Here is an 11,214-nt window from a genome sequence, read left to right as displayed (position 1 = left end):
GCGATTTTACAAAGCCTCTCATTTGCATGCACCGAGCAATGTTCCTGTTGTGAAAGTACTTTGCTGGCTTTGTTCCTCTTCTCTGGTACACAGTAGTTTCTTTTTTAGATTCCTGTATGCTCCCCAAGGACAGCATGTCCAGGTAACCAGGGATCCCCCAACCGTTTACCTCATCACACCACCTTTCCCGAAAAACTAACCAGCACAACAGAGGCGTTTCTGGTTTTCCTCTGCCTTTCTCGTTGCCTGTGCAAAGTTCCCTGGCCATGGACAGGGACAGTGCCGGTGCCGGATACCGATGAGGCACCACCGATGCACCAAACCAAGCCGTGCCAATGTGATTTGAACTTGAGCTGGGCTTGAGCCGACCCGCATGGGGATGAACTTGAGCTGTGCCCAGCTGAGCCATGCTGTGCTGATCCGAACGGGACCTAGCTGAGCCCAGCTGAGCCAAACTTCGCTGCCCGAACCGAGCTCAACCAGACCCGATCCGATCCGATCCGAACCGAGCTGTGCCAAGCCGCTTCCATTCGGGCCATGCTGATGCGGACAGAACCCAGCCCAGCCGTGCCGAACCCGGCCTAGCTGGGCTCCCCCCCCTCCCCGGAGCCGGGCCGTGCCGAGGCGGAGCGGGGGCGGTGCGGGGGGCGGTGCGGGCCCTCCCCGGAGAACCGGGAGCCGCGCCCGCTGCCCGGCCCGGCTCAGCGCAGCATGTTGCGGACGGCGGTTCGCGTTTCTCGGCTCTGCCGCGGCCCGGCCCGGCTCGGTTCGCCCTTCTCGGCCGCCGCCGCCTCCTCCGCCATCCCGGCGCCCAACCCCCGTCCCGATATCGCCTGCAACAAGGTAGGGCCGCGCCGGGGGCCGGACCCGGCCGCGTCCCCGCGGCGGGTGAGCGCGTCCCGGGCGCTGCCCGCGGGCAGCCCCGGTTGGCGGCTGCGGTGGCTTCCCCGGGAGCGAGCTGGGCTGGGACGGGGGCCCTGGGGCTCCCCGGCTCGGCCGCGGCCCGGGGCGGGGGGAGTTGTGCGGTCCGCCGGGGTGGTGGCTGGGGCTGGGGACACCCCGGTTTAACGCAGAGCCGGGCAGGCGCCGGAGCAGCCGGACATTTGGGCCCAAAGCCTTGCGTTGCAGGAAATCGTCTTGGAAAAAATGAACGCCGGGTGCAGCAGCTGGTGTGAGGGACAAGGCGTATGTCCCGCTCCGATCGATGGGGCTTTATCCCGATCCCCGCGGCTGTCTCGGCTAACCGCTGCCGTCGGTGCAAACAACCTAAGGAGAAAACTACGCGAGGGGGCATGCGGAGGGAGGGGAAGGTGCTGGTTCGATGCTGGTTGTCTGCATAGATTAGTCCCTGTGATCCTTGTTCAGCAGCTTGAGGAAAACATGGTCCCACGATCTGTGCGAGGTGCTGGTGGGGGGCTGGCCTTCCTCTCCCAGGCCGCTGAGCCACTCCTTCCCAGCGGCCGCAACAAGGCCCTCGGCTGGGTTGGCTGAGTGTTCGGCAAGTTCTCAGCAAGCGCCATGATCTTTTCACTGACAGTCTTGCCACAGACCTGAAAAAACAAATTCTCCCTTACTGAGAAAGAAAGAGTTGGTGAAGAGCTGCTGTTGGCACCTGGTTCTGTTTCACAGCGGTACATGGGGAGCCCGAAATTGCTTAATCGGGGAAGTGCTGCAAAAACTCTAGTGCTGTGTATGAGATCAACTGTATCACCCGTGCCTGAAGCGTTTTCCCACTTCATTCTCCTGACCCTCCTGGTGCCCCTGTGCAGCTCCAGCCAGGCTTCCAGGTCTTGCAGGGACCTCCTGAGACGGGGAACCGCTTCCAATTCACGTGCTGTTTGCTGAGATGTGAATTCTTTCTATTAACTTGAGGCTGCATCTTTTGCTGTGTGCTTTTAGGCTAAAATATCTCCTTCATATTGGTGCAGATCTGGAGCCCGCACAAGTTGGGACCTTTTTAATTAAACAGCCTGCTAAGGTGCCATCAAACAACTCAAGCTCTTACCGATTTCACCTAGGTCTGGCTGTAAGCATTAACACTGCTTTGCTTTCTTCGTTGCAGATTTTCATAAATAACGAATGGCATGATGCAGTCAGTAAGAAAACCTTCCCTTCTATCAATCCAGCAACAGGAGAAGTTATCTGCCAGGTTGCTGAGGGCGATAAGGTAAATGTTCTCTTCATGAGATCGGTTTGTTTTCCGCGTGAGCAGATACACAGGGATTGCAGAGGAAGACACTAACTCATGTCTCACCGAGGCAGCTCCGCCAAGTGCTGCGTTTGCAGTAATAAGTGTCTGACCTATACAAATACCATGTCAAGTGCTGCTTGTGTTCTTCCCTGAGTGCTGCTTTCAGCAAAAACCCTCTGGCTTTGCCTCTTACCAGTGCCAAGCCGAGACTGGGAAGGGTGGAGAGGAATAGATGTGGTGCGCAGTGGAGCCTGAGTTGGGAGGTTGGGGAGCAGTCGTGCGTGGAGGTTGCTGGGGCAAGCAGGGATGAAGGCAGGTGCCTTTGCGGTCCCGTGGGTGCTGTGCTGGCAGTGTGATCCAGAGCCACAATACCAGAGGAGACAAAAGGTCAGGATTCACCTGAACAGCCCCTTTCTGCTGTACACATGCAGTGGGAGACTGTCCCCAGCCCTAGGAAATTAAAAAAAGAAAAAGAGAAAGAGACAGTGGAGAATAGAGTCATGTAATCATCCCATGCCTCAGGCAAGGCCCTCCAGAAGTCTGTGGCAGAGCTGAGGTGGTGTTTCCCAGCAATTCTGGGTTCTTCCTACAGTATGGAAATTTGTTTGTGTTCCCCAAGGGAGGGGTGAGTGAGGGAAACCCTTTGTTGTTTGCTTCTCTGTGGTAGAGTGGCTTGTCCTGGCGAGACCATTACAGCCAGCCGGAACAGAGAACTGAGTAGAAACCAGTTAATGCCCTGACAGGACAAAATGATGGATTAGAGATATCTGATCAAGGAAAAAACTCTTTAGACTCTGCTGGCGAAATCAAGTCCTGAAAGAGTGTCAAAAGCACACTTCTAGAGCTTTTGCCATGCCTTGCTCTAGGATGCAAATATTAACCCAGCAGATGACATCACAGAAATAACTTGACAATATTTGCACTCCGCATAGCTGAAATAAGAGAGCGTAAGCACAGGCGGTGGTGGTGGCTGCACAGCTGTTGCACCCATCTGTTTCACTGCCACTTCTGCTCCCTCTTCCCCACGGATGCAGATTGGGTGAGAAAGCCGCAGCTGGTCCAGCAGCAGCGTTTGTGCTGAGGCTGTGCTGCTGTACAGCGCTGCTCAGGTTGATGCTTGTGGGGCAAGTGGCCCCGGGGCTGCAGCCCGTGCGCTCCCCTGCCCTGGGACCAATGAGTGTCTTGCAGCGAGGCAGCTGTCAAGATTGCAAGTTCTTGCCCCCACAAAGGCTGGCACTAGCAGCCACTTGTGCCATCTGACTGAAGGCTGTTTTCTCCTAGAGAGCAGGGAGGGCTTCAGCTGTATTTTGAGAGTGAGTAGGAGCTGGTTACTCCTTTCTCACACTCTTGCCTGGACTCCTCTGCAGGCAGATGTGGACAAGGCCGTTAAGGCAGCCAAGGCAGCTTTCCAGCTGGGCTCGCCTTGGAGGAGGATGGATGCTTCTCATCGCGGGAAGCTGCTGAATCGTCTTGCTGACCTGATCGAGAGGGACCGGGCTTACCTGGCGGTGCGTATCACGCTCTGTGGCTGAGCTGTCTGCTGTGATCCCCAGCTGCGGGGAGAGAGGCAGAGATGGTGGTTTGTGCCCGTTGGGTGTGATGGGGACTTTAGCCACAGCTAAAACTGTGAGAGAGTGCTAAAAAGGATGGAGAAGTAGTTTTGGGAAGCTGAAAGCAAAAACGCCAACAGGCAGAACAGATCCAAACTGCAAACTGAGATTCGAATCTAAATCTATATGCGTGACTCTCCCCACCTCGCTCTTCAGGCAATCTCATTGTCTTTTGTAGGCGCTGGAGACTCTGGATAATGGCAAACCGTACTCCATCTCCTACCTGGTGGATTTGGACATGGTAGTCAAATGTCTCAGGTAGGCGTGGAGGGAACGGTGACAGCACAGTAACTCTTCATGCTTCACGCTTGTGCTCAGCTGGCCCATGGTAGCTGAACCTCTGCAGGTGCAGAGAGCAGATGCCTCTGATTCAAGTGTTGTGGGTGACAGGGCTGGATCTGACCTGTTGGTTTCATTTGGCCCATAGCAGGGTGTCAGACACCCTGTTTTCGTCTAATTTTATTTTTTGCTAAGAATGAGGCTGTAATTCCTGTGACTTTCCAAGGATTTTTGTTACATCTATGTTTCTCTCTTGCTATATACAGGACACACTACTGGAGGTGATCTGTGTTACAGCACGGGAATGACAGAATTTATGTTATGCAAAGTGCTGGCAAAGGCAGGAGAGACAAATGTTTGTAGTTACTGTCCATTGTTAAAATGACCTGTTTGGGAAATAATTGTATTGGTATGTGTTTTATGAAGTGACTGAAGAAGGGAGGCAAGCAAATAGCTGGAGGAAGTCTGTCTTGTTTTCTATTGGCAGGAGACTTGTTATTTTAAATTCAGTGACCAAAACTTTATTGTTGCTAGATACTTTGCAGGCTGGTCTGATAAATTCCATGGCAAAACCATCCCGTTAGACGGAGACTTCTTCTGTTACACAAGACATGAGCCAGTGGGAGTTTGCGGGCAGATAATCCCGGTGAGTAAAATGTATCAGTAGTTCCTGTAGCATTTCAAGAATGCAGTGTTACCATGAAGAGCTGTCTTAAAATGCAAGTTATTAGCTGCTGTTAACAACTGCTTCCTTCCAGTGGTAAAGAAAGTTATGCTTGCACCAGCTGGGAGGGCTGGTGCTTTGCTCTGGCAGTATAGAACTACCTGATTTCATGGGCTCTGAGTAAGATTTGCTTTGTATCTGCTGATTAAAAAAAAAAAAAAGAATTTAAACCCCTTTGTAGGAGTTATCTGGCTCAGAACGACAATTAAGTTTAAACTACTACCTAGCATTAAAACCAAATTCTGTGTGATGAGGAAATACAGAGCTAGCATGCAAAATTTAGCTTTATGTACGTGATCTTATCTTGGTAACTGGTAGCAAGCGTAGCAAGGTGGTTTGTCAACAACAAAGCCATATTTATACAGTGATCCGTGGATAGTGTTACCTCTTTATAGGAGTAGCCAGATTCTGATTGTTGCGTACTGTATTTGCATGTTTTTCATATTTGCATTGAGCAAGAACTGAATGTAAATGCCTCACCAGTTTGCGTGTGCTGCCCTGTCATTACAAACAGGCTGTCTTTCAAAATGCCTCAAAAGATCGTTTAATGGCTGAAGTGACAGTAAAGATTAATTCCAAAAAAAGTTGGGGTTTTGCAGTGGTACTGAGAGGCCTCACACTTCAGAGTACAGTTTTCCTGGACAAGCAGAAGGCAGTGTTTGAAAAGGAGCCAAACGTTGAAGAGCAGCTAGGGAAAGATCAAAGACTGGTTCTGTAGGTGCTGCAGCTGATTTGAATGAAGCTCACTGGTTACTTACTGATTAATCGGAAACTTTCAAGTTCAGACCAGCAAATACCTCCTTGTTTTTCAGTGGAACTTCCCGCTGTTGATGCAAGCGTGGAAACTGGGGCCTGCCCTGGCGACTGGGAATGTGGTCGTGATGAAAGTGGCGGAGCAAACCCCCCTGAGTGCTCTCTATGTAGCTAACCTGATCAAAGAGGTGAGCGAAAAGGCTGGGTTTGCATCGGCTGTCTTGCTGTCACTGCTGGAGTGCAGTGTGGTACAGCCAAACTGGTGAGCTGTGGAGGGCAAGTGACAGGAACAGAGAAGGGCTGTCTGATCCGAAGAAAGGCTGGATTGTCTTGGGTATATTAGCATTTGATTTGGCAAAAAAAACCCTTGTTCCTTACAAATGCTTATGCAGAGGACATAAATCTTGATTAGGGAAGGACTCTTTGAGGTTCAGTTAAATAAACTATAGGGTGATTAGAAAGCTAACATACATAGCTCCAAACTATGCTTAGGATGTGGGGTGGGTAGAGGAGTTGTCCTGGTTATTGCAAACTGTACCTTAAAACTAAAGACCTGGGAAATTAAAGTGAAATAGAAAAGGCTCTGTTCTTCGTGGGAGGCCTACTGAAGCATTAATAACAGATGAGGGTAGGTGAAATCCTTGATCATAAAAGGAATAATGTTGCTCTCTCCTGCTGTGAACCGGCAGGCTGGATTCCCACCAGGCGTGGTGAACATCATCCCTGGCTATGGGCCCACTGCAGGGGCTGCCATCTCTTCTCACATGGATGTAGATAAAGTGGCCTTCACTGGCTCCACGGAGGTAAGGGAGTACCTTAACTTTTAAGCCCTTGGGATACAGAGAATATCTCATTGCTGTTATACCTTTTCTATATAAAATACTGGAGGTGCCTTGCCTTCTACACTTCTTTTTAAAAAACACAGCTGACTTCAGGATGTGACATTTACTTTTACTTTACATAAGATTCTTCTTTGGTGCCTTCTCTAGAATACTTACTATTGTTTCCCTTGAGCTGCTTCCTACTAGAGGTGAAACTCTGGGCAGACTTCAGTTGTTCCCTTAAAGCCCTGACAATGAAGGGATTATTATTAAACTGCTGACTGAGATCTAAAACAAGCCACCCTGCCAGGTGTTGCTATATGTAGGATTTAATTCCTAATACCTGTTCTTCTCATGATGCAGGTTGGGCATCTGATCCAGAAGGCTGCAGCAGAGAGTAACCTAAAGAGGGTGACACTGGAGCTTGGAGGAAAGAGTCCAAATATAATCATGTCTGATGCAGACAGTAAGCACCTGCTAGTGTAATATTTGATCTGTACCTTTTACACTGGCTTTCTGCAAGCAGAGCTGGAGGGGAAAGGAAACCTCTCCTGTGTTGTATGAGACTCCAGCTCTGGCACCACCTGGCTGTTCTCACCCAGTGAAGTCTCCTTGCCTCCTACTGTAGCTGCCGTATTTGTGTATCAGCACCTCTTCACTCCCACTTCTTTCTCAGTGCTGTGAAGAAGTTCAGTTATCAACAAAGGAGAATCGTTTCAGTATCTTCCTTCAGTCTTAGTTCCATTTATGTTTTCATTTCTTTCTCTTTCTCTTAGTGCGTACCGCTCTTTTCTAGTCTTAGGAAGTTCTGGTTCCCTCATCGCTTGCCTATAGACTCATTTTTGGTCTTGATGAGCCAACCCACATGCTTTTATGTGGCAGTAAGGAAGGAAATTCTTCTAGATCTAAAATAACTTGTCCTTAATACCTGATAATTTCAAATGAGAACTGTAATCTGCCTCAGATTAGATTTTTTTCTCTAGTATGGGGTGCTTTAGTAGTCCCTCTTACTAATTAAATCTGTATGGGACTTCTGCCCTACCAAAGCATGGAAAATGCCTGTCAACAGAAAGGACTTTGTATCACTGATACTCCAGCAGTCTGCATGATAGTCCTTCAGAAGAAGTCACTTACTGACTCTGGTTGGTTTTATTTGCTTATTTGTTTTCTCTCCTCTCCCCAATCTTAGTGGACTGGGCTGTGGATCAAGCCCATTTTGCCCTCTTCTTCAACCAAGGGCAGTGCTGCTGTGCTGGATCCCGAACATATGTCCAGGAAGATATATATCATGAGTTTGTGGAGAGGAGTGTTGAGAAGGCCAAGTCCAGGGTAGTTGGAAACCCATTTGACTTTAAAACTGAACAGGGGCCTCAGGTAAGAGCAGGAAATGTCCTGAACTGTTATCTCATGAAATAGTCCCAGTCTTGAGTCATTGTGCATTAGTAGATTACAATGAAATGTTTCCTTTGGTCTCTTGATTAATCTGCTTTGAACTGTGCCCATTATCTCCTTGCTTGTGCAGGAGGGAGAAGTTAATTAACCATTCTGATGATTCCAAAAGCTCCACTTGATGCTGGCATTTAAAAATTATCATCTCCCTTTGAAGCTGGCTTGGCAGTCTGTTGAAATGAGGAATTGTTAGAGCACAGTCGCATGCACAGCAGGTTGTAGTCGAATCTTTTTTTACCCCCAGTAAAGGTGAAGCTGATCTGTCTGTCCTCATGGCTCTTAGGTAGATGAAGAGCAGTTTAAGAAGATCCTCGGTTACATTAGTACTGGGAAGCGTGAAGGAGCCAAACTGCTGTGTGGTGGCAACCCCGCTGCAGACAGAGGCTATTTCATCCAGCCAACTGTCTTTGGTGATGTGCAGGACAACATGACGATTGCCAGAGAGGAGGTGAGACCCGCAGTGCCTTTCTGTCTATCAGCTTCTCACTTCTCCATCATTTTGCCCTCTCTGATGCAAAAAACCACAGGTCTACAAGCACTGGACGTTCATGAACTGCAAAACTCGACGCTTCTTAGAAAGTTACCACATTAAACTTCCCTCCAGATTACATCCTGGGCTTTTGGTAATACGGGAAGTGATACTTTGAATTTGGTGTCCTGTGTGACTTCCACCATACATACCTACCTAACTCCAGCATCAACCACAGCCTCCCCCATGATCAATTTACACAGATTTTCACATGCTGTGTTTGGATTTTGCAGATATTTGGGCCAGTCATGCAGATTCTGAAATTCAAAACAATTGAGGAAGTCATTGAGAGAGCAAATGACTCCAAGTATGGCCTAGCAGCAGCAGTTTTTACAAAGGATCTTGACAAAGCAAACTATGTGTCACATGGCCTGCGAGCTGGAACAGTTTGGTGAGCCTCGACACCTTCTTCTCCCTAAACTGCTAGAAGCTTTCTTGCGTGCTGCCATTTCTCATTAAGCTTGCTCTTCAATAGCCTGTCTCTACTTTGGATCCAACTTTACGTGTACTTCACTGAACATAACGTCAGACCTTCAGTTGTAATGCTAACTGTTGGTAAAATTTAGGTACATTAAGCTTCTGTGCTCCGACTGTGAATTAAGGAATGGGTTGGGGGAAAAGAAATCCAGGACTGCAGCTGGCAATGACAGCAACTGCTGCAGGGCTCTGAGTGCCAGCAGTGATTAGATCACTGAGCACGTCTGTGCTGTCTTGGCTGCTGCAGCGGATGTTTCTCTGTGTCCGGAGGCTGTGCTGAAGACTATGCCAAAGTCAGTGCTTCAACACCAGTTTACTGTTCTAGCATGACATTTTGGAGATCAGTATCTCGCTATCTTTTTTTGATGGTACTGAGTGAACAAGTAGGTGCTTTTGACATCTGTCCTCTGAAGGAGGTGTGGGTGGCAACCTGGATGTTTGGTCCTGTGATAATGAGAGATGTGAATTGATTTCATGATGTTCTGTTTCCTGGTTCATGAGGATAAGGTTTCGGTATTGATTAATTCTGTTGGCTGAGAGAACTGACAAAGAGAGAAATCCTGCCTAGAAATTCAGCCGTCCCTCCGTTGTAAACAGCTGACATGTCCCTTTGCTGCAAAAGGCCTCTTCCATTAAGCAGTTCTGAAACTACAGGTGCTTAATTCTTGGTTTCCATTTCAGGATAAACTGCTATGATGTGTTTGGTGCACAAGCTCCATTTGGTGGCTACAAAGCTTCTGGGAATGGGCGAGAGCTGGGAGAATATGGTCTGGAGGCATATGTAGAGGTGAAAAATGTGAGTATCCCTGTATCCAAGGACTTCCCAACCCTCTGCCATAGCTCCAAATTGTATTTGTGCCTGTTGATATAGGCTGGCCTGAGAGTTGCAATTCTTCTTGCTAATGCTTGAAACCAAATTGGAGCTGCACTTCTGAAGTGACTGCAGACACAACTCCATGTAACTGTATTTAAAACAGAAAGTGTTTTAAACTGCTGAGGAAAACAAGGATATGTGACCTAACAGATTACCAATGGCCTGCACCACTTGGCACTGTTCAGCTGTTTCTGACTGTAAAGAATGCAAGTGTATAGACTTCTCTGTGAGTTTATTTTGTGAACAGAAAGAGCATATGCTGGGGATGCATGCCTGTTGGGCAGAAGCTTCTGCAGGTACAAACTGGCAGATGAACAGTGGCACTCATCGCTCAAGAGGGGGAATCTGAGCAATGACCACTAGTACTTATGCCACTCTGATATGGCCTCAGGTCCATGCGTGAGACCAAGGTTCCTGGTGTTAGGCAATCCCATCACCACAGGCTGAGTAATTTCCTGTAAGACAAGGCAGAAGGGCTATCACACTGTCTGCTTGCAGCTGCAATGTCTAAAGGGTGACAGAGCTCTTGGGCAGAGGTGGTTAGCCGAAGTTACAAGTGCGTAACGGTTGAGGGCCTCCAGCTTGTGACTGGTGAGGGGCTGATTTGGTACAAGAGCTCCAGGTGAGAACAAACAACTGTGCCTGCTCCCACCTCTCAAGGAGAAGTGGCATCTCTGGAGAGATGCTGTGACCCAGCCTTTGAGTTTCCCCCTCTCTTTGAGCCTTCCAGATGGGTCTCCAGACCAAGGTGATCCCAGTCACTGCCTGCTGACTGGGATGTGCTGTCCTCTGGTTCTGGTTCTCTTCTGCAGGATGCTGCTGCCTCTTGGCCTTCAAGTGAATATAACTGAACACTGTCTCCAGGAAAATAACTTGTGAATTTTCTTTTTTTTTTCTAGGTGACAATCAAAATTCCACAGAAAAACTCCTAAAGGACAGCAGCCTCTCCATGCATTTGGAAAACCTATGCCGCTTCATGAGATACGAAGCAAGGAAACCTCTTCTTAACACACACAAAACTTAGATGGAAAATACGTAACTCTGCGTTAAGAAGTGTCTCTTTAGAAGGTGCCTGAACAACCTTTTGTTAAAAGACGTTACTTGGCTTTAACTTTTTAAAATACCAAATACAGTCAATTGGGTACTAATGCATTACGTGGGTGTACTCTTGTTGCGTGTGTATCTGATGAATATGCTTTTTCAGGAAGTCATTTAAATGCTTGTCTAGTCTGCAGTAGGTTTTATAATAATTCTTTGTTGGCTTACACAGCTAACTCTATACCTACTCCTTGTCATATACACCTAACGCATACGTCCCTCCTCTGTAAGCCAAGTGAACTGAGACTCAGTTGTCTAACTGAGCAGGAGAGCAACCTCTCAGTGTGAATCTGTGAGGTGAAAGTTTGTTCTCAGTTGCTCCCACCTCCTCTCCTTGTATCTACTTGCAATAAACGTTCTTGTCCTCGTGAAGTTAACCCTACCTTTGTGGGAGCAGTTTGTGTCAGCG

The 11,214-nt window shown here is 48.4% G+C and overlaps 1 protein-coding gene across 1 annotated transcript; it reads left to right on the top strand.

Annotated features, from left to right (window-relative positions):
* The first annotated feature begins 662 nt into the window (after positions 1-662).
* Positions 663-11,182, top strand: ALDH2 (aldehyde dehydrogenase 2 family member). Its single transcript, XM_030024170.2, has 13 exons — positions 663-843; positions 2,063-2,167; positions 3,559-3,699; positions 3,980-4,059; positions 4,615-4,726; positions 5,617-5,745; positions 6,247-6,360; positions 6,742-6,844; positions 7,568-7,752; positions 8,111-8,275; positions 8,590-8,747; positions 9,515-9,629; positions 10,607-11,182. The coding sequence occupies exons 1-13, from the start codon at positions 712-714 to the stop codon at positions 10,637-10,639; spliced, it is 1,572 nt and encodes a 523-aa protein (XP_029880030.1). The 5' UTR covers positions 663-711; the 3' UTR covers positions 10,640-11,182.
* Positions 11,183-11,214: the final 32 nt, after the last annotated feature.

Source organism: Aquila chrysaetos, chromosome 9, assembly GCF_900496995.4.
Source record: "Aquila chrysaetos chrysaetos chromosome 9, bAquChr1.4, whole genome shotgun sequence".
Classification (NCBI taxonomy): Eukaryota; Metazoa; Chordata; class Aves; order Accipitriformes; family Accipitridae; genus Aquila; species Aquila chrysaetos.
Note: the sequence above shows the minus strand (reverse complement) of the source record. Positions and strands in the feature narration are given on the sequence as shown.

Coding starts and splice junctions, on each gene's coding strand:
- ALDH2 (XM_030024170.2), top strand. CDS start 712: ATGTTGCGGACGGCGGTTCGCGTTTCTCGGCTCTGCCGCGGCCCGGCC. Junction 2,168..3,558: donor AGGTTGCTGAGGGCGATAAG/GTAAATGTTCTC, acceptor ACTCCTCTGCAG/GCAGATGTGGACAAGGCCGT. Junction 5,746..6,246: donor TAGCTAACCTGATCAAAGAG/GTGAGCGAAAAG, acceptor GTGAACCGGCAG/GCTGGATTCCCACCAGGCGT.